Here is a 23500-nt window from a genome sequence, read left to right on the forward strand (position 1 = left end):
ATACAAGTTCCTACCAAATATAGGATTCACAAACATTTCCTCCCATTCTGTGGATGGTCTTTTCAGGTTTTTGATGGTATTATCCGTAGCACAAAAGACTTTAATTTTTGTGAAGTCCAATTTATTTATTATTTTACTTGTGCTTTTAGGGTCATATTAAGAAACCATTGCTAACCCAAGATCACAAAGACTGACACTTAGTTTTCTAAGTTTTATAGTTTTACCTCTTATATTTAGGTCTAGGACTTATTTTTTTAAGGATTTTATTTATTTTTGCAAGAGAGGGAGTGAAAGAGAGAGGGAGAGCATGTGTGTGCAAGCACAAGTTGGGGGGGAGGAGCAGATGGAGAAGCAGACTCCTTGCTGAGCAGGCAGCCAGAGGTGGGCAGGACAAGATCCCTACCTGCGATCATGATCTGAGCTGAAGGCAGAGGCTTAACTGACTGAGCCACCTAGGTTCCCCAGGTCTATGATTTTGTTGCATTAACTCCTGAGTACTGTGTGAGTGTGAGTACTGTGTGAGGAGGGGGCCTGACTTTATTCTTCTTCAGGGAAGTATCTGGTTATACCGGTGCCACACGTTGAAAGGCATTATTTTTGATTTGTAGATTTTGGAGTACTGAAAGAAGCTGGTGGGCAAAATACTTTAGGAGGACCGGATGGTTCAAACGACCCATACATTTATTTGCTCTGCCTCCCTACCCTTTCATGTGGGTTTCCAAATTCTGTGGCCTCACAGTAAATAATACCACCTTTACAACAATGCAAAAAAAGAAGACAATCTTAAGAGACGAAAGGAACAAGAGGAAACCGAAACAAAAGCTACAGCAGATAGGAGACTCAAATGTGGTGGCCAGAGCGACCTGCTTTGGTCTGGATTTGTAACACACAGACTTAAATCAAGGGTCTGAAGTATTCCTTCTGTAGCCATAGAACCAATTTAGTGATCCATTCAGGAAGTTGCCCAAATGGCCACCTAAGCCAACTGCTGAACCAAAGGGATCCACTTCCCCTAACTGAAGACTGTCAAAGCACTAGTGGAAGGGTACATACATACACCTGCCATATCTACGGAGAGTTGCTTGACTACTACCTTGATATGGATCCTATCTCAGGTATCACTGTGGTCCCAGTGATACAGGAAAAAAACATTTAAACCTCTGTTTTTTTGCCTATCTCACCCTTTGAGACTTAGTCCTTGAGTCAGTTCCATCAGAAGTCTTTCTTGACCCTGCAGCCAAGGAAGATGCTGCCCATCCTCTGCTTCCAGAATACCCTGTGCGCGGTGGCTCGTCAGCCACCTATTTATATATTTTTAGAGTTAACTTCTTATGTATCTGTCCCAGGCCAGTGAACTGTGAGCTCCTGGACAGTATGGGCTCTCCTACATCTTAGTATTCTGAGTGCCTAAGCTACTGTCTAGTCCACAGTGAGTACTAAACTAAGTGGGTATTTAATGATGTGATGAAGGAAAAAAATGAATGAATTTTTCCTTTCTATTGGAACTCTCCTAGGCTCATCAAATCATTTTATCTAAAACATTCCATTTATTCCTCTTGGACATGCGCTATTCCCTGTCTCAGTTAATGGCTCTATAATCTACCAGGTGACTCAAATAAGAAATATGATTTTTTAAAACACATTTCATGTTCTTTTCCTGGTCCAAACCCACTCAAAGATTAAGTTCTGTCAATTTTACTTCCAAAATATTGCTTGAATCCAATCTCCTCTCCAGCATTCTAGCCAGTCCCCATTTTTTCCCTCCATGGCTTTGATATTGTTCAGCTATTATAAAACCTCCTGAATGATTTCTCTGTCTAGACCAATTCCTGCTAATACAGTCTCCAGAGTAATTTCCAAATGATTTGCTTCAATGCAATCCTGATTGGCTCACTCCTATTTAAAACTCTCTATTGGCTCTTCTTTACCTATGGTATAAAAGACCAAGCTCCTTTTAGAATGGAAAAAAAAGGCCCTGCCTTTCTTTATCTGCCACCATTGCCTGCCTCACACAATAAGGTTCCAGAAATATCAGAGTTTATAGAGCCTTCTTCTCCCAGCTCCTGCTATGTCATACCACTAGGCCTTTGCTCATGTTTCTCCTTTTGTACTGTACCCTTTCTTCACCTAATGCTGAATGTTCAGGGTACTGCTCAGCAGTTTCTGCAGAAGTTAGTCCACAAACCTGGCCTTGCACAAGTATCTTTTTGTGAGATTATATCTGCTGCCAATCAACAAGTTCTGTGAGTGCCTATTTTTCATCATTAATATGCAGCACTGGGCCTCCAACTCAGCACAAGTACGTGTCTGGTCACTTCATGCAGGAGCACCCCGGAACATTCTAATCTGGTTCTGTCATAGGCAGAATTCTAAAGATGACTCCCCTGCCCAAGTCCTCTCCCTTAGTGATCAAATCACACACTACTTTAGGTACTGCTGGGCTATGAAGGGATTTTATAGTTGTGATAAAAAGCCTAGGCCAGTTGAATTTCAGACAGAAATGATTTGGTAGGCCTAAATATATAAACCCTTTAAAAGGCATATGAAGGCAGCAGAAAGGGAAGTCAGAGACATCTGAAGCCTAAAAAGGGCTCTATTATATACCATCGCTACTTTGAGGATGAGGGGGGTCCTGTGAGAAGGAATGAGTGGCTCTTGAACTGAGAGGCAGCCAACAAGGAGTTAGGGACCTCAATCCTACAACTACAAGGAACTGTATTATGCAAACAACTAGACCGAGTTTCTTCTCTGAGCCTCCAGATTAGAGCCCAGCCCAACGGACACCCTGATTTTTGCCTGGTGAGATTCCAAGCAGAGAATCCATTTGTACTGGCCTGGATTTCTGACCTAGAGGACTGCGAGACAATAATTTTGTGTTGCTGCAAGCCACACATTTGTGCTTAATCTGTTATTCATCAATAGAAAATGAACACAAATCCCAAAACATATTTACTCACATGATATTCTGAGTTTCTAATGTGAGTATAAATGAAGTTTCAAGGCTTAGGAATGTTTCAGCTTTTTTTTTGAACCTTTTCTTCCAAAGCAAAAACATCTAATATACCTTGCACTTTGCTAGTTGCCAGTTCCCTTTTTAAAAAAAAAATTATTTAAGGATTCCAGGGGCGCCTTGGTAGCTCAGTCAGTTAAGCATCTGACTCTTGATTTCTTCTCAGGTCATGATCTCAGGGTCGTGAGATGGAACTCTACATTGGCCTCTGGGCTGGGCAGGGAACCTCTTAGGATTCTGTCTCTCCCTCTCTCCCCTTCCCTGGCTCATGCATACTCTCTCTTAAAAATAAAATTATTTAAGGATTCCAGGGAAGATAGAATCCTATCCCTCCCACTTTATGTAGATCCAAAAGTGGAGAGAATGCAATTATAAAACCTAAAAACAAAATAGCTATTGGAGGACACTGAAAAATAAAGGTAACAGAAGACTGCAGAAGATGATTAGAGTGCAAAATACTACCAAAATAGAGGTGAGTTTGTCATTTTTCCCTCTGTATCCCACAGCCTGTGCTAAACGCGGTTCAAAATCTAAAAGTTCAAAACCTAAAAGCTGGCGAGAAATAAGGACAGAATACTCTATTTCTGGCTTCAGGAAATGGGAAGATAATTCCTAGTGCTCACAACAGGGACTATGAAAATCCTTCTTTTCCTTCTTTTCTTCATTTTCTTGTGCCACAGAAAATAGAAGAGGAAAGAATATTACTCAACCCATTTTATGAAACCATCATACTCAGACCAGATAAAGATAGTAAAACTACAGACCTTAAGAACAGAGACATGAAAGTCCTCAAAGAAAGCTAGAAATCAAACCAGCAACATGTAATACTAATAATATACCCCCATCATAAACACCCATTATGAAGTTGGCTCAGTATTAGAAAATCAAAGTAATGATGTTAAAGGTTTAAGAAACAAAAAGATCATACTAATTGATGCAGAAAAAGTTCGAAAAATTCAGTATCCATTTATGGTAAGAACTATTAAGTTCTTAAGAGTTCTTAAGAGGGGAGCTTCCTTAACCTGATAAAGTTCATAGATGAAAACCTACAACTAACATCATACTTAATCATGAAGGATCAAATGCTTGTTCCCTAAGATCAGAACAAGGCAAGTATATGCATTTTACTACTCATACTCTATGTAATGCTAAATAATATTAAACATCCTACCCCGTGCAATAAGGCAAGAAAAAGAAATAAAAGGCATAAAGAATGGGAGGAAAAAATGTCTATTCACAGATGATATGATTGCTCATGTAGAAAACTCCATGGAATATATAGAAAAACTCCTTGAATTTATAAATAAAATTTGGCAAGATTTTAGAATACAAGATCACCACACAAAAACTAATTCCATTCCTACAAACCACAGTGTGCAGATGGAATAAATTTTTTTTTAAATTACACTTATAATAGCTCTAAATAAAATAAATACTTAGGTATAATTCTAATAAAATACATACAGGTATGTATGCTGAACATTACAAAATGCTAATGAAATATCAAAAAAGACTTAACTAAATGGAGACACATAATCTACCTATATTCATAGACCAGAAGACTCAACATAGTAAAGATGTCAATCTTCTCCCAACTGATCAATAAATTTGGAAAAATTCCAATCAAAATCCCAGCAGTATTTATTCAGATATAGAAAAGCTGATTATAAAATTTTTACAGGACAGCAAACTAGAATACCCAAAACACCGTTGAAAAAGAAGAGGAACACTGGAGGACTTAAAAGATTTTAAAATTTAGCATGAAGCTCACCATGATCAAGACAGTATAGTTTTGAAGAAAGGATACACACATATGTCAGTGGAACAAAACAGAGCATACAAAAATATAGTCCAAACAAAAACTGTCAAATGATTTTTGGAAAAGGTGCAAAGGCAGTTCAATGAAGAAGGGATAGTTTCACTAACAAATGGTGTTGGCCACCCATAGGAAAAAAAAAAAAAAAAAGACAAAAAACAAAGTGCCTGAACCCAACCTTATACCTTATACAGAATTAACTCAGAATGGATCAAAGATCATGGATCTAAATGCAAAATGTAAAATTTCAACACTTTACATAAAAACGGAGGAGAAAATCTTCGAGTCCTGGGATTAGGCAGGGTTCTTCTATACAGTACCAAAAAACCAAGATTCAATTAAAAAAATTTATAAATTGGACTTCATAACTAAAAACTTTTGCTCTGTAAAAAGTAGTAGTAAGAGAATGAAAAGAACAAGCTATGTACTGGGAGAAAATATTAGCAAACTGCTTCTCTTATAAAAGATTTGTATCCAAAATAAAGATCTTTCAGAATTCAGTAATAAGGAACAAATAGCCTAATTTTACAATGGGCAAAAGACCTGAATAGACACTTCACTGAAAAGGATATATTCATGACAGATAAGCACATACAAAGATGCCCAACATCATTAGTCATCAGAAAAGTAAAATTAAAATGACAATGGGGTATCTATTAGAATGACAAAAATAAAAAATACTGACAATATAAAGTGCGGTAGAGAGGCTGGAGCTAGTGGGATTCTCATGCACTTCTGGTGGTTACACCAAATGATACATCCACTCCAGAAAACATTTTAGCAGTTTTATATATGATCTATATAACCCACCAATCCCACACCTCGGCATTTATCATAAAGGAATGAAAGCTTACGTGCACACAATTTACACACAAATGTTTGATGTAGCTCTATTTGTAAACACTAAAATTGGAAATAATTTTGATGCCCTTCAATGGATGAATTGTGAAACTGTGGTACATCCACACAATGGAATACTACTTAGCAATAAAAAGGCATATACTACCGATACATGTAACACCTTGGGTAAATCTCAGAGGCAGTATGTAAGCAAAAGAAGCAAGTCTGAAAAGGTTATATGCTATGGGATTCCATTTGTATGACATTCCTTAAAAGAGAAAATAAGCAAACAAAACCCCTTAAAGTGATAGAGAGCAGTAGTTATCATAGATTAGGGCTTGGGGGGGGTATAATTATGAAGAAATATGGTGAGAGATTTTTTTTTGGATGATAGAACCATTCAATATCTTGATTGTGGTAGCAGTCATGTATATCTACATATATATTAAAATTCATAGAACTGTACACCAAAAAAGGATTTCATTGTATATTAATTTAAAAAATAAAAAACAATGTTATTTCAATGACTTTGTCATATGCATGATAGAATAATTTTTTTTTCCATTTCATTTCATTAATTTTTAGTCTCATGTGTTCCTCAAAAGGCCAAACAGCTTGAATATGTCCATGGCTCCAATACGTAGGGGAAGCCCACTTTAGGCCTATGTGTTAACCAAACGTGTACTAGGTTAGTTTTTGAGGTTTGTTTTCCACTCTCCATGGCCCCTCCAACAAGGGAGTAGAACATTGTTGGTGGCCCTTCTGTAGAAGGTGAAAAAAATGAAATGCTATTCCTATGTATTAGGGAAGCCACAGGACACTTCTTGATCTTACTAACACCGAATGAGGCATATTAAAATTAGGGGCTTTAAAGCTAGACTAGAATCAGTTAAGCTGGTAAAACTCGAAAGCACAGGTCAGTTTGGTGCTATCTAAAATAGGTTAATTCACAAGTGAGAATATATTCTTTCATAGGACCTAGATTGTATTATAAAATACATTTTATTGTATTTTATTTTTTTAAAGATTTTTTATTTATTTATTTGAAGACAGAGATCATAAGTAGGCAGAGAGGCAGGCAGAGAGAGAGGAAGGGAAGCAGGCTCCCTGTCGAGCAGAGAGCCCGATGCAGGGCTCGATCCCAGGACCCTGGGATCATGACCTGAGCTGAAGGCAGAGGCTTTAATGCACTGAGCCACCCAGGCACCCCTAAAATACATTTTAAAAGAAGGCTTCTTTTTGTCAGTAGAGTTCAAATGCTGATAATTCAGAGAAAGAAACGTGTACTAAAATCTAATTATATTGCTGAATTTCAACTATGAATCTATTTGAGTCACATTATTGACCTTATTTTTACCAAATATAACTACTTTGACTAGTCTGAAATCAGAAAGACCCACTTTCCCAAGCAACAGTAAGGACAGCGCACAATACATACTGCATACAACTCCAACGGCCTCAAACAGAGATGGCAAGTATATAATTAATACAGTTGCCCATCTTGTCCTATCTTTAAAAGTCATGAATCTCTATTAGGTCACTAATTTATACATAACAATTCAGCAGGACTCAATAAATTTTTAAGAAAAAGATATTCTTGGATTTTCCTTTCTCATACAGTTTGTCCCAAGAGTGAGGATATGACCTTAAACTTTAAGAACTTCAGAAGCATAAATGCCATAGATTTTTAAAATATTTTGAAAGCTTAGTTACTTAAATTTCTTTCATATTTCTTTTATTTAATGAATTTGAAATGTGAATTTTTAATGTTAATTTTTTGTGGTGCTGGTTTCTAGACAACCCTCTCTCAAAGCAGTGGATTGGTCAAGGAGGGCTTCTTCCTTGGACACTTCGTTTGCTTGACTTATCCTTCCTGGGGGGCGGTCATGTCAAAACTGATGTATACATCAAAACTTCATTCTTTGGGTGATCTTCAACCTAGGAGTACAATCTCACAGTCACTGAACAGCAGCTGGTGAAAGTTTTCATAAAGTTCAAAACTCTAATAGAACTATATATACATAGCACAAGACAGCTGTTGTTAACTTTTTATAAGAAACAAATCGAGATTTAGAACATTTAAGTAATTCACCTTAAAAAATTTTTTTTTGTATGTTTGTTTGCATATGGTGCAACATTCTCAGCAGGGTGCCCCCCAAGTGGCACATGCAGTCCCTCATCCCTGCCCCTCTAGAGCTGGGTCCAGGTGTAAACAGAGGGGCTGGGCAGTCCCATTTGGACAAGCTGGAGAGTGCTATAAAGCCAAGAGCCCTAAAAGCAGAGTGAAAATGAGGCTACTCTGTAATACCAGGTATTGCTTTCAAAAGTACCAGCTGCACCAAGAGACAGGAAGCATGTACCATAATGAAAAGCACCACAAATGAAATCGTGCCTGTTACAGTTTGGGTAAAGTCCATCAACATGTATGAATCCTTCAACTAAAATCATGAAGTTACTGTCATATCCGAAAGTGTTACAAATTTGTACTGTTACATTTATTACCCACCCAGTGCCTTTAAAACTTTCACATCCTTGAACCATCAATCACTTTTTTGGGTAGAAAAATTAGTGCCTTTATTATAAATATTTTCAGTTTCATCATGACAGGAAGATGATTTTTACAAATGGGAAAAATTATGCAACAAAAGAGTCTGGCATTTTTAAACAAAAAGAAATGAGCAATGTAGTTTGTATTTTCTAGTACTTATACTTGAAAAGTGATGAAAAACATTAACTTCATCATTAAGATGAAAACAGTAATAAAAATGGACTAGAAAAGTTTTCTTCAACAGAGACACAGTGGGAGCTATATAATGTTTTAGAGGAACTGGAATTATACCTGGATAAAGAACCAGCCATAAATTGTCAATGTGGACTTTATTCCAGTTATTATCAGATTGTTTTAAAAGGCTTAGAATTTTTTCATAATCCTCATCAAATTTTAATAAATGGATTACTTTCAAAGTTCAGGTTTTAAGAATATGCAGTAATAGAGAATCTGCCAGCTGAGTCATCTGTTCCTTTGCCAGAGAGAATTTCGCATCATCCCCAGAACACAGTCTATATCTTTAAGTTACCAAGCAAACCCATGCCTGTCAATTATCAGATTCTAATCACCCTTCAAAACTTTCTGAACAGCTACCAGGAAATGGAATGATGAGATGACTATTGAGTTAAAAGGAGATTAGACAAACACAAATAAATTACACTTATTTTACGCTCCCATCACCCTAGGAGATGACTTAATAGTGAAAGCAAAAGAATCATATTGTAGTAATGAAATCAGAGAGCGAATTCAAGCCCCAGAGGTGATTCCCCTAAGTTTATGTTAATACACACCTTGTGGGGGACCAAACATCAACTGGAAAAGTTTCCTGAAAACTGTTCCAGCTATTTTCTCATTTAAAATGTTCCAACTTTACTTGACCCATTAGTCATCATATTACTTACATTTATGATGTATTTTGAAATCTATTACCAAAAACCCAATGGATTCAATATGGCTTGTTATATCCAAATCATAACATTTATGAAAGAAAACTTCTTTGTTAAGTGTTTCTTCCTTTGGAATTTTATTTGTAAGAGACACTTTTTTTTTTTTTTTTTTTTTTTTAAAGACCAGTAAGGCTTGCTCAGTAAACAGTACATACGTGGTGGTGGCTATGTATAGGCACAGGAATGATGGTGCTTCCTACACCCTAGCCCCATTTTAGAGAGGTAAATGCAAAACAGAACAAATCTGTAATCAACCTTGACTTTATGAATTATAGCATCTCTAATAAAAAATATTTTTTATTAGGTCATAGAACATTTTTTTCTTATTCAGCAATTCAAATTCAGATTTTTATGACGGTGTCCAAGTAAACATACTCCTGATGATAATGGACAGTGGAGACTGAGTATTCACAGATGTGAGAACTAGAAAACCTGGAAAGTTGCCCATGACAATGAGATCAATGTATTTTTATTGAAGGTGTGAAGTGTAAAGACCTCAGTGGTGGCACCTATGAGTAGTCCAGTTAACAATGGTAGACCAAAGCAACTGGGAATAAATTGTCCCACATGCTGTTGAGGAGGCTCAGAGACATGGCCTGACACATGTTCTTGTCCCGGTCAGCTGGCGCAGTTCACAGTGTTGACACCTGGGATGTGGGCATCATCACCACCAGCATTATTCTCGTACACATATTCTTATGATCAGGCATTGACTTTTTTGACTACATTTTATCCCCGCTCTCCAATCACAACATAAATATTCTGATTATAGGGTAAATGTACTGGTTTTCTAAAATGAGTATATTAAATTGAACTTCTCTAAATGAACTTCTCTCTCTAAACAGTCATCAAAAAGGGCTCGCGTTTTTGGGATGGGACGCCTGGGTGGCTCAGTCGGTTAAGCTGCTGCCTTCGGCTCAGGTCATGATTCCAGGGTCCTAGGATCGAGTCCCTCATTGGGTTCTTTGCTCGGCAGGGAGCCTGCTTCTCTCTCCACCTCTGCCTGCTACTCTGCCTGCTTGTGCACTTGCATTTGTGTGCACGCTCTCTCTCTGACAAATAAATAAATAAATTAAATCTTTAAAAAAATAAGGGCTAAGCATATTCTATTGCTCTAATAATTTTGGCTGCTCTTTTGATGTCTATGTCCTTTCTTTTTCTCTTTTGCTTTTCTCAGTGATGGCTTGTACTCATCCTGGGTTGGAGACAGCAGAGCTACTTTTTGGGAACAGCCAAATTTTGTTTTGCGATAAGGGAACAAAGATCCCACAGTGAGGGAAGATTAAAAACATGAAGAATCCAATTTCTAGAGACTCCCACTTCCAATGATGAGATAATTGGAGTAGTATTAAAAATAATGACTTAAGAATAATACCAAGCAACAACTAATTGGCTACCAATGGAATATACTAGAAAAATAATTCATTTCCCCCAGCTTTATTAAGATACAAATGAAAAATGACATTTTAAGTTATTTAAAGTATACATTATGATGATCTGATACATGCATACATTGTAAAAAAGTTCTCTTCTAGAAAATCAACTCATTCTAAAAAAACTCATTTTAAATAAAGGAACAGAACTCAGTATTTATCCTACCTTCCTTAGATGAGCAATAGTATTGAGTAAACAAGTAGTAGATGAAGGAATGTTTTTTTTTAGTATCTTAGTTAATACATGGACAAGGAGTGTTAGTATGAAAATATTACTATTTGTAATCTCCAATGAAATCAGGCATTTAGCATCAATGGCCTTTAACATCACAAAAAGAGACCTTCAGATAGTATGTGCTTTCTGATGCAACAACCCAAACCCCTTTACAGAACAGTCTTACTAAAAAAAAAAACAGTAATAAGCAAACTTGAATAGGTTAAACCAACTACCAATTTTTATGTAGCAAATACAGAAGACAGGGGAATAGACAAAATCCAAACTGTGATAGGGGTGCCTGGGTGGGTCAGTCAGTTAAGGGTCTGATTCTTGATTTTGTCTCAGGTCATGATCACAGGACTGTGAGGTAGAGCCCTGTGTGGGGCTCTGCACTCAGTGGGGAGTCTACTTGGGATTCTCTCTCCCTCTCCCCCTCTCTCAGCTCACTCGCTCTCTCTCAACTAAATAGCTAAATACAATCTGTGGTAAGCTCTATAAGATAAATGATCTAACTTCTTCAATATATAAATTACAAGAGATGAAAAATGATAGAGTAGAAAACCTAACAATTAAAAGAAACTAGAAGGACATATCAACCAATAGTCATGCACAGAACATATGTGGCTTCTGCTTAAAAAAAAAAAAAAATCCCAAGAAATACACATGCACACAAACACCCACACATCCACATACATTTTTCCCTTTCCCCTCTCTGCACACATATGTATGAGATAACTGGATATTTGAACACTGACTACATATTTGATAACACTGAAGAATAATTATCTTCATGTTTGATAACAGTATTGTGGTCATGTTTTTAAAAGTTCTTACATTACAGAGATACATAACACTGAAATATTATAAATGATATGATGCATGGGATTTGCTTCGAAATAATACAGAGGGTGAGGAAGTGGTGTACTAAGAAACAACACTGCCCACAGCTGACAATTACTTACATAGTATACTTTTGTATGTATTTGAAAATTTCCATGATGTAAAAGTTAAAAAAGACACAGAGATGAGAAGGCACATGGCATATGAAAAAGTCACATTGGAACATGATGTCAAGCTGTTCTGCCTCCAAACCATCATACCCTGTTGTCCCTCTTCAACTTCAATAGGTGATCTTGTTTCTAACTTCAGGGAGAAAGTTAAAGCCATTAGATTTCCACCAATTTCTTGCTACCAAACTAAAAAACTACCTGCATATGCCCCTTTCCAATTCCCTTCCTTAACCTGTTATACAAATTAGAGAATCTGTTGCTTCTCTAATTTAAAACTGGGTCTCTCAAATATGTATTGGATACTTCTCCTTCCCTCTTTCTTGGGCACCACATTGATCTTTTCTCTTTTTTAGTTTACCTAATTCTTCTCTCAACTGGATTCCTCTTGAGAATATTTAAATATGAGAAAACCCAAGTTCCTTTCATCATAAAAACAAAATCCCCAGACCATGATCCCAGGTGTTCCTTCATGTACTACCCTTTATTACTACTCTTCACAAACTTCTTGAAGGAGTTATTTATACTCTCGGCTTCCACTATTTTTTTTCCTTCCCATTTACCTCAATGCATTCTAGACTATTTTCTATCCAGGTTAACCTGATGGGGGAAAACACTAGTAGTCACAATGACTGTGAATCTACAAGATATTTTCAATTCCTCATCTTTCTGTGTCTCAAAGCGCTAATGATTTGGCTTCTTGGACATTATGCTTTTCAAATTCTCCTCTTAGCCCACGGTTTCCTTTTGGCCAGTAAAATCCTGATTGGACTTCCTCAAGATGCAGTCTTAGGTTCTTTTCTCTACTTCCCCTCTACTCTTCTCTTGAGTAATCTCTCATCCAGGCCCATGGCTTGACTTAGAATCTATATCCCAAAGACTCTAAAACATTCAATCCTTTATCACTGGTATTCGTCTTGTGAGCCCCAGATCTGTATGAATAAGTGCCACAAACTCAACATATCCAGGACAAAACTTATGATCTCTCCATACTCTCACAAATGAAAACCATACCAAACACAAAAACAACGTGGTTCTCTTCAAGTATTTTCATCTTAGTAATCACGATTACCACCTGTCTTAGCTTGGGCTGCTGTAACAGAATACCAGAGCCTGGTGGCTTAAACAATAGAAATTTATTTTCCCACATTTCTAGAGGCTGGAATGCTGGGATCAGGGTGCCAGCACTATTGGTTTCTGGGGAAGGCTCTCTTTCTAGCTTGTATATAGCCACCTTCTCAATGTGTCCTCACATGGCAGAGGGAGAGAGACAGCAAGCTCTCTGGCATCTCTTCTTATAAGTGTATTATCCCATCAAGAGGGAGCCACCATCCTCATGACTTCATCTAAACCTAATTAACTCCCAAAGGCCCCATCTCCAAATACCATCATAGTGGATATTAGAATTTCAACACATGAACTTTGTGGGGACAAACCACCATCCATCCAGTTAGACCAGTCAGAGACCCAGAAGCCATGTTTTTCTCCCTTACCCACTATCTCCCTACTCCATTACTATGGTCTGTAGATTTTTGCCTTCCCAATTTCTACCAATTCTTTCACTTTTCCCTATTTCTTATCACCAATCCCTGATCCGACCTGTAATTACCTCTCACCAATACTACTGCAATATTCTCCTAACTGCTCCCTTCCATCTACTTTAGCCCCATCAGTGTTCTCCACCCTGCAAATAGTTATTTTTTCAAAATGCAGATATAACCATATCAACACACACACCTCCTCCCTCCTCCACCACATACATGTCCTGCTGACAGCTCTTTGATGATTCCTCACCACTCTTAAGATAAAAATCCCCAAATCCTTGATTATGGTCAGTAAGACCTGGTATCTGCCTCTCTTTATAGTCTTACCTCATAGCACTAGTTTCCTCACTCCTCCCTGTTTTCATTTCCTATAATCTGACATGATGCCTCTCTCCATCCTGTCTTTTGCACATATCCTCCAAGAAATCCACTTGCCCCTCTGAGGTCCTTGGTCAACTCCCTTGTATCCTGTGCAAACCAGCCGCAGGGTCAGTTACTCCGGGAAGCCTCCCTGAACTTCTAATAAATCCACAGAACTTCACGACACATATATTGGGTTTATCCTTATATGTTACTTTGCATGATGATTTCACCAACAAACTCTGTCTTTTCTCTCTGATTATGTGCATTTCTTGAGAGAAGGCACTGCTTAGAACAACACCAGGCATACTACAATTGCTCACAATATCTGGTGTGAAAATAAATGAAGAGTTCCGTTAGGGATTACAGCCATCATTTTAGAACTTGAAGGAATCTTAAAATAGCTCTCCTATAGAAGAAAATACTGAGGCTCAAAGAAGTAAAATAATCTTACCTAGGATCACCTGCTTAGTGACAGCTAAACCAGATGATACCAGATTAGAGAGAGCCTTTAGGGCTGAGGAGAGCTTTGACCAGATGAACTGAGAGAGCTGGGTGGTCAACATCATAGGAGTTTGGCAGGGGAGGCTCATTTAGCAAGGGCACAGGGGACGACAGGATTCGTGAGTAAAAGGAGAATCTGGAGGGAAGGCTGCCAGTAAACAGACCGAGGAAGTCAGTAGGGCATAAACCTAAACTAGGGAGATAGTAAACATAATGGAGGACCATTTCAAGGGAAAAATGAAGAAGACCTAAAATTAAAAAGAAAAAAGGATGAACCAAAAGTGATAGTAAAATTGTGAGAAAACATGACTGAAATAATGTTGCTATCACTAGCACATGTAAAGAAATTTGAAGACTATACCTAAGGGCAGGGATGAATAAGGAGAGGAGAGAAAAATGGTTTAATTTAATGCAAACATATTGAATTTTAAATAACTAAACACATCTAATGGGCAGATGGGGAAACAGTTCTGGAGTTGAATAAGCCAAAACCAGAGCTAGGCATTTGAGAGTTCTTAGCATAAAAGACACAGCTGAGCTTACTGTCTATAGAGAGATGGACAGAAGGCCCCATGCTGTGTCCCCGGGAAAGGCACAGGTTGGAGAGGAAGAAGACCTGCATATAAGCACAAAGTTGCAAGGCTACAGTCAGGAGAAGCCAAATAATGTTCTCTTTTTCTTCCACCTTCGCCTGCTGCATGATCCTAGAAAGATATCCCCTCAATTACCCTCATTTCTTCAGTAGAAGAAATAATCCTGACAGAATTGGACCACATGAAGAAATAAGGAATCTAAGTAATTGACATACCACTGAGTTCCCTGCAGGAGACCTTGTACTGCCTCTTACCATCTGGCCACACCTAAAACCAGCATCCGTGACTCTTCCAGTCCCATTACATAGCCAAGTATAGTCCCCTGGAGGCACCATGGTCACCCAACTTTCAAAGAAGACTTCAAGTCCCCTCACTGTATAGTGTTGGTAAGAAAATTAATATGGTTTCCTGGTTGTACAGTGAAAAATCTGGTATTAAAATCATGTTGTTATAGGAGTAAGAGAAAAACATTTAAAAATTAGAAGTCATCCACTTTTCTCATTTCTTCCAAAGGTACAAGTTAGAGTTGGAAAAGTAAGGTTGAAATAATGAGAGGCTATCTTGGGTCACAAAATTCTTGGTCCATTCCCTATTTGACACCCTGACATCAAGTTTACCATTTCATTTCGGTAAGTCAGGGGGAAAATGAACTATGATAATGTAATGCTGATGCTGCAAATTGGAACCCATAAAACTGGGGAAATGTAAAAGTCAAGGTTCCTATTGTTTTATTAACTCATTTACATTTCTTAAATGTAGAAGATAGCTTGCAAGTATGGTTGTAAAAGTGAATTATTAAGACAGAGACAGAACTCAAGGGCCTGGGCCTTGGCTCCATTTCTGGAAAGAGAAAAGAGGCAAAGGGTTAACTATCAGGGAAGCATGAAGAGAAATTAATTAAAATAGCTCCTTAAGATGCTTTCTTTCACACTGAAATCTTGTGTTTAAATATTCTGTTACTTCGTCTTTATTTTCCACTCCAGAAAATGTCAAGAGGTTATTTGGGTCATCCTTTTTAGGTACCTTAATTCCTCTGAACAAGTACTTTCAAGGTATATCTGAATTAATCCCCACTGAGTAATAAATTCAGTAGTAAAAGAATATAAAAGCAGAATTCACCAAGAAAAATAAAAACATTTCAAAAATACACATCTGGAGGTAAATAGCTTAAAATCTCTATTTACATAAACCTATTTGAATGGTGAGATACTGTATCTGAGTTTTTTAAAGTAATATTTTATATTATTTAATAGGTATATATTAAAATATTTTTTTCATTCAAATCAAGGAAGTTTATGCAAATAGGATTATACTAAGATGTTCAGAAATTCTGTAAAAATAAAAATCAGAATCACAACCTATAAAACAGTAAGTTAATCCATAAAACATAAGAAAAGTGTTTAAAATAGGATCACAACCCATTAAAAGTTAAATTTTTAAAACCAAAAATCAAATAAAACCAGAGCTGAAACCAATCCAAAGCCAGAATGAAATTAAAATGATGTGAAAACTATACAGGCAAATTAATGAGCAGGGTAAACAGGGAGAGGCTAAAGAAATGATTTTATTAAAAGAAAAAGATCTTAGTGGTTATGTATTTCCTCTAGAAACACCAGTATACCATATACTAAAATAAATGTGAAATTGCAGTCATAACCGTGTTTGATACAACCCTATTACTTAAATTATATGAAGATTGCAGTATGCTAATTAATTTATAAGAAAACATAAATGATGTGGTAATGTTCTCCCAGTTTGGCACAAATTTTTCTTTGTTGTCATTTAAATGTCATTTCATTAAATGTCATAACAGTGACAGTGTTCAAAAATATGTCTGCAAAGGAACAATGAAAAAAATACCAGGGAGCTCAAATGTTTTTACAAATGACCCTGAGTTAATTAGAAAAATATGCACCCTTCCCAGTTCTTCTTCTCACGTGTCAGCTCTCATTAAATTAAAAAAAATTTTTTTTCTCATTTCAAAGTTAAGGAATCCTATGGTTAACAAAACTTTTAAACTGGGATCAAGTGGGCACATTCCTACGTTTTTGTATGATGTCATACCAAGCAGTTCACAGCTGAATTTGAATTTGCAAGAACTATGAATGATTTTTCAATATAAGAAGTATCTGATCTAATGCTAATTTTTTCTCTATAGGCTAACTGTGCTGGGAACAGGTGGCCCTGCTTTCAATTACAGGGGGCTAGCATGCCAGTGTGAGGCCTGGATTAGTTCACCTTCTCACGGGGAATTCTCCTCGGTTGGGAATGGATTTATTATGGCTTCACACATGGAATAGAGCTCATGTCAGCTGAGGGCAGTGACACATCATATGATTCAAATTAACCTGCTGTGGACTGTTCCGCAGGGCTTAGATTGTGTATTAAAATGACGACATTTTAAAAACAGCTTGAAAGAAACCAGGATTGCTGAACTGCAATGGTTCCAATTTGTTCCAACTAATCTATCACCTGCTGGAGATATTATTCTAGCGGGTTTCTGGTAGCTGCTGCTTTCCAGGTTTCTCCAAGCCACTGACCTTGCTAATGGGTACAACTGTTGCCTCTGAAGGAAGGAGATGGGGGTGAGAGAGCTTTGAAGGGCTTTTTGATGTAGAAGTTGGGACCTACTATTTGCTCTATGGTACTATTAAGTGAACAGAGGAAATAAGGGAATACTCAAGAACTCTGAATTATTTTTCCAAAAACAAGTGCTAAAGAGCAGCATTTGTATTACATTGTTTAGACAAATAATCCTTGCAAAATAAATCTGTATGGCTGAATTCAAAAGCTGTTAAGTTTGCACCTTAAGAAGAAAACCCAAGGTTAGGTAGTTATAATCAGTATTTCCTGTATTCTTCAGGGTCGTAACTTTTATTGCTCCTGAAATGTTAATTCAGGAGCAAGAAAAGAATAAGTGTAAATACACCATTTTAGAGCTGTAGTATAAAACTCTGGGAATGTTACTTAAATAGGATGTGCATCTAGATTAAAAAACTAACGGTAGCAAAAGATTCTTAATGATAACACCACATACAAATCAAAATACTTTATTTTTTTTTAAGGAAGGGAATGACACTAGGGAATATTATAAAGCTGAAGCTTGTTCCCATAGTCTTAGCATAAATGATATTCCTCTTAGTATACTATTTTCTAAAATCTGGAAAAAAGAGAATTTTCTTGAGTTGCCAAAAATCTATAAAATAATATAAAAAGTACTTTATGTGTCCTGTATTTCTATTGATCTCTAAATTAAACAGAGTGGCAATTTGGCTGTGTAGTAAGAGAATATGATTAGTCTATGGACTAACATCTATTTATAGACTTTACATGAGAAATTATTTGCATTTCGGACATTTTTGTCTAAAATAGTAAATTCTGGAGCAGTTCAAAGATGTTAGGTTAGTAGGTAGTGGAGTTCCACACCACTGGATATACCATTCAAACTAATCTTCCCTCAAAGCAAACTACTCTTGGTTACAATGTTTTAGAGTTTGAAAAACCTAAACCATTAATTAGACACTGTATTTGATTTTTCATAATAAAAGTACCATTTAAAAAAAACACTCATCATTCTTTAGAAAGAATTCCCCTCTCCTGTGCCCCAAAATATCTGCAGTTTGGTCCTCAACAGCTGTGTGTGTGTGGGTGTGTGTGTCTGTCTGTCTGTGTGTTTGTGTATCCATTCATTCATTCATTCACTCATGAATCATAAAAGCTTGTTACAAAAGTGTAGTCCCCAGTACTCATCCCACTTTACCTGGGAGCTTGTTAGAAATGTAGAATTTCATTCCCGCCTTCTAGAACTATTAAACCATTTGCATTTTTAATAGATTTTATGTGCTTGTTAGAGAGAGTGTACAAGCAGGGGGAACAGCAGACAGAGGGAGAAGCAGGCTCCCTGGTGAGCATGAAGCCCAACATGGGACTTGATCCCAGGACCTTGGGATCATGACCTGAGCTGAAGGCAGACGCTTAACCAACTGAGCCACCAGGCATCCCAAACCGTTTGCATTTGAACATGTTCACCAGAGATGCTTCAGATGCACACTCGAGTCTGAGAAGCTCTACTATAAAATAATGCTTTCAACCCATTTGTTTAAAAGTTTGAATATCCAGAAAGATTATCACTCTTATTGAATAAACATAAAATAAGGAATGGCATATATGTAATGTTGAACTTAAGCGTAAGAAACACAAAAGTATATCTATTTTAAAAAATCACATTTCTACTAGTCACATTAAATGCTAGAATTATAAACATGACTTTCCATTCATTCACTGACATTTCTCCTGAAATTCAATTTCTTTGGTTGCCATGAAAATATGGTACACAACTATGGATTTGCAGATCCCATTCTTTAACAAATCAATCAAATATAAACTAGAAATGAACTTTCTATCCCGTGAATGAAGAATGTGCCTGAACGCAAAAAAAATCTGAAACTAAAAAAGAAAAAAGGGAAACCCAAGTTTCTTTCTCATTTCTCCATGAACTAACCATGTGTTCACACCCAAGTTCACCCATTCTAACACGTTCAGTCTTTTACATGTGAACAACTCTGAAGTCAGGAAGTGCCCTGAAATGTACACAATAAGAAAGCACTGTATCATAGTTTAAATAGCAGATATTTTTTTTTCTTGGTACATAAAATGTTTTTCCTACAATTGATGATGGCTTGGACTCAATGAAATATGGTATTTCACACTCACTAGCCAAGTACTAGGACTCACATTACTCTCAATCTATCCATTACCTCACCCCAAAGCCTTCTTCCAACTTTAATGACTCTCTTAGCCTTCATAATCAGTTTCTCGCTTTCCTTTGAGTCCTTAAAACCATGTCTAGATACCTATAATGATTAGAAATAGTTCTTCATACTTCTATACCTTTTAAATCCCAGCACTGGGAAGAACAGGACCCCAGTGAAAGGGGCAGTGTAGATGGCTTTAGGCTCTCTTTACTCCATACATACTGACAAGAGGCCTTCTTCAATCTGTTGCTACGGTTCATGAGTGCATTGGTCGGCCATGACACACACTAAACCAGGTCTACGCAGGGATATTTTCACTCAGCAAAATTCATGCCTTGCAGAATATTGCTAGAGATCTCAAGACAGTTTAACACCATTGTTTTAAATTTTAAATTAAAATGAAGAAACTAATATTCCTTTGATGACTAATATATTTTGAAGCAATACAGGTATAAAATAAAACAAATCAAAATGTAGTAATTTTTGTTAAATAATTAGTTAAGATCTCACTGAAGTGAGGGAGGGATAATAATAAAAAGAAGAGGAAGAGGAGCATGACATGAAGGACAGAGCAGGAAAAAGAAAGAAGAGGAAAAAGAGAAGAGAGGAAAAATCTACGGTTATGCTAAAATCAATGTAGTACAGAAGTGATCTAGGTCTTGGAGTCATAAAGACCTAGGTTTGAATGGCTCCACTGCCATTCCTTCACATCGTTAAGTCTTAACTTCCTAATTTCATAAAACAGGGATAATTACAGTGCCTCCTCCTTGGGTCTAAATGAGTATGTAAAGTACTTAGTACCTGGGACTGATAAACACTCAGTACATTTTTTTTTTTTTAAGATTTTATTTATTTATTTGACAGAGAGAGAGATCACAAGCAGGCAGGGAGGCAGGCAGAGAGAGGAGGAAGCAGGCTCTCCGCAGAGCAGAGAGCCCGATGCGGGGCTCGATCCCAGGATGGGGATCATGACCTGAGCCGAAGGCAGAGGCTTTAACCCACTGAGCCACCCAGGCGCCCCCACTCAGTACATTTTGATAACCATCTCTATCTACCTAAAACTGAGTGTTAATCTCTCAAGTGCATTGCTAAGTATTTGAAATAAGTATACTTATCTAATCAAATATATCTATGTATACTATTTTATGTATATATATCATGGATCTCATCCATCCATCCAACCACCCATCTATTTTATTCTTTTTGTTTACAGTAAGGAAACTGAGGCATAGGAGATTAGATCAACTGCCTAAGGTAACACAATTAGCAGAAAAGGTAGAAATAAAGTCTTTGGTCTTTGGCTTATAGTCCATTATTCTTTGATAACTACTTTTTGTCAGAACAAAGGACATTTTTTTCTAAAGATTTTATTTATTTATTTGAGAGAAAGAGCACAAGCTGGGGAAAGGCCAGAGGGAAGGAGAGCAGCAGACTCCCCACTGAGCAGGGAGCCTGACTCCGGTCTTGATTCCAGGACCCTGAGATCATGACCTGAGCCAAAGGCAGATGCTTAACCAACTGAGCCACCCAGGCACTCCAGACCAAAGGTAATTTTTAACGCATATTAATATTTGTCTTTTAATCTCTAAAATGGGCAGCCTGAGAAGAATACACTTCTGGAAAATAAACGAACTATTTGTTTTTTGCAAGGAGGTCACAATTTCTAACAGACCATAAGTACATGTTAATATACTCACATGAAAAAAGTGTATACACATTTGAATTATGACTTTCTTACCTGGTCCATTAAGAAAGTCTTTAATTTGTAGCGTTACCAGGGAGGGTGGAATACCACTTTTGCTGTCTATTTCTCCAGGCACTGTCTGCAGCCAAACTGTGCAGTAATCAAGGGCTTCGGGCAGAGTCTTCCCAGGATCTGAAGGGAGAAAATTGAAATTAAAAATGTCAATCACATTACAAACATCTCATTTTGGTCTAAGAACTTAAGCTGACAAACAGGAAGGAAAAATAGTTAAATTCACTTCTGTAACTTCCATTGATTCATCTCTTTGTACATATCCTTGTCATATAAGTACTCGTATGGACAGAGAGAAGCTCTCTCTCTCTCTCTACATTGGAATGATGAAACCATGTTTTCCAGAACCAGGCCAAAAAGGAAAAGACATTTCAAATCTTAACTCATATTATCTTTGAATGAAGGTAAAGTTTCTATACTCTGAGCTGCTGCTAATAGTTGTATAGTTGGATTTCTTTCCTTCTTCTTCATTTTTTTTTTTTAAACAGGATGTTGGAAACAAATTAAAGAAAAAAAGGAAAAGCTTTTCAGCTTAAAAAAAAAAGCCAAATATATATGTTCAAAGATGCAGTGGATTAGTAGTACTTAGTTTCTATTTGATCTGTTTCAGAGTTTTACTGACATTACAATCACTTTTTACTGCTAGGCTTTTGAAGTTAACTTCAGTAGCTTTCCCATAACCTTCTTTAATGATAAAGATTGGTCAATCTTTTATTAGTCCCAATTATGACTAAATATTGACTTTTTTCTGTTTTGACTTTTCTGTTACTGTGTATTTTTTAAACTTCTTTTCTGGTTTATATAGTATATTCTTTAAAAAGTATTTTTTAGCTATTGGTGAATGCAAACGGAATTTGCTTTTTACTGCTTGGCAATCCGGTTTTTATTGAAATAGCTCTTTAAATAAAAACGACTGCTATATCTTGGCATACGATGTAGTAGGCTTTTTACAAAAAAACTTCTAAATATTCACAGTTTTTCTTTAGTTTCAAGATTGTTTTATTCTCTGTGTTTTAATAGCCTCTGAATGTCAATTTTACAGGGATGTTCTTGCCACAGAGTCCATCTATTCCATTTTCAGTCGATTTGAAATGTGTTATTAAAGTGTTATTTATTTTAAGTTTTATTGATTGGATTGCTTTCAAGAATAGCATTTACATACAGTGTATTATATTCAACATATGGTTATATAGTATTACTGTCATATGTGAACTGGGCATATAAATTCTGCCTTGGAATTTGTATTTCTTGACCTTATCATGTGATTCTTATGAAATTTGGCACATATGAACCTTTATGTGATTTCAAAGAAAATACTGAAAGCGATTGATCGTGACGTTAGATCTATGTGGTAAAGATCAAACACCAAGCTAGTGCATTCTTCTCTTTTTATATGATCAGTGAATTTAAAGCAGTGAGAATATGCATAGTAGATCCATTACATAGTAACACTATATTATTCTCTCTTTCAAATATAACGGTCAAGTATTGTGAAATAATAGCAAAAGTCTATTGCTGGTAGGTTCTATAATCAATCTGTAGGAGCTATGTAACTTGACAGGACCTGAGTGTCTTCTTCTAGGGACCCACCTGTGTAGCCATCATCAAGAAGCAGTTATTATTAAGTAGATGGTACTGTGCTAGACCTATATGAGGGGATTTAATTCTTCACTTTGAAGGGAATACAATCTAGAGAGAGAACAATGACCTAACAGAGAAAACAGACATAAGTGATGTAACTAAATAAATAACATACAGAGAAGAATTAAACTGATGTAGAAATATCTATATGATGTGTAAAAAAGACTGGCAAATAAAATTTAGGATAAACAAAACAAGTTATAGGAATCACATATTCAAACTCAAGTGACAAAAAAGAGATATCATTATACAGAGCTCATACAGTCAATGTAGATATTAATAGAGAAAAATGGGTAGAGGAAAAAATAAGTGATTATTAAATGAAGAAATTAATAAAGAAGCAAATATCTGATGAAGAAAACAAATGTCATATAAACATTTAAAATATCAACATGAGATACCAAATCTTAGTAAAAATCAAAGAAAAATTTTTTAAATAAGTAGAATTTTTCACGTATCAGATAGGCCAAGACTAAAAAACTGATAATGCATTATGTAGCTCGCACACACATGCACACACATATGCATGT

General features: G+C 36.5%; 1 protein-coding gene across 4 annotated transcripts in view; it reads right to left on the bottom strand.

The window, feature by feature from the left end:
- Positions 1-23500, bottom strand: part of VPS13B (vacuolar protein sorting 13 homolog B) — a 763452-nt gene that overhangs the window by 172450 nt on the left and 567502 nt on the right. For all 4 annotated transcript variants that reach the window (XM_047723595.1, XM_047723597.1, XM_047723594.1 and 1 more), the window contains one exon: positions 21312-21449. In XM_047723595.1, coding sequence (XP_047579551.1) covers positions 21312-21449 — 138 coding nt within the window. The remainder of the gene's footprint in view (positions 1-21311; positions 21450-23500) is intronic.

Source organism: Lutra lutra, chromosome 4 (assembly GCF_902655055.1).
Source record: "Lutra lutra chromosome 4, mLutLut1.2, whole genome shotgun sequence".
Lineage (NCBI taxonomy): Eukaryota > Metazoa > Chordata > Mammalia > Carnivora > Mustelidae > Lutra > Lutra lutra.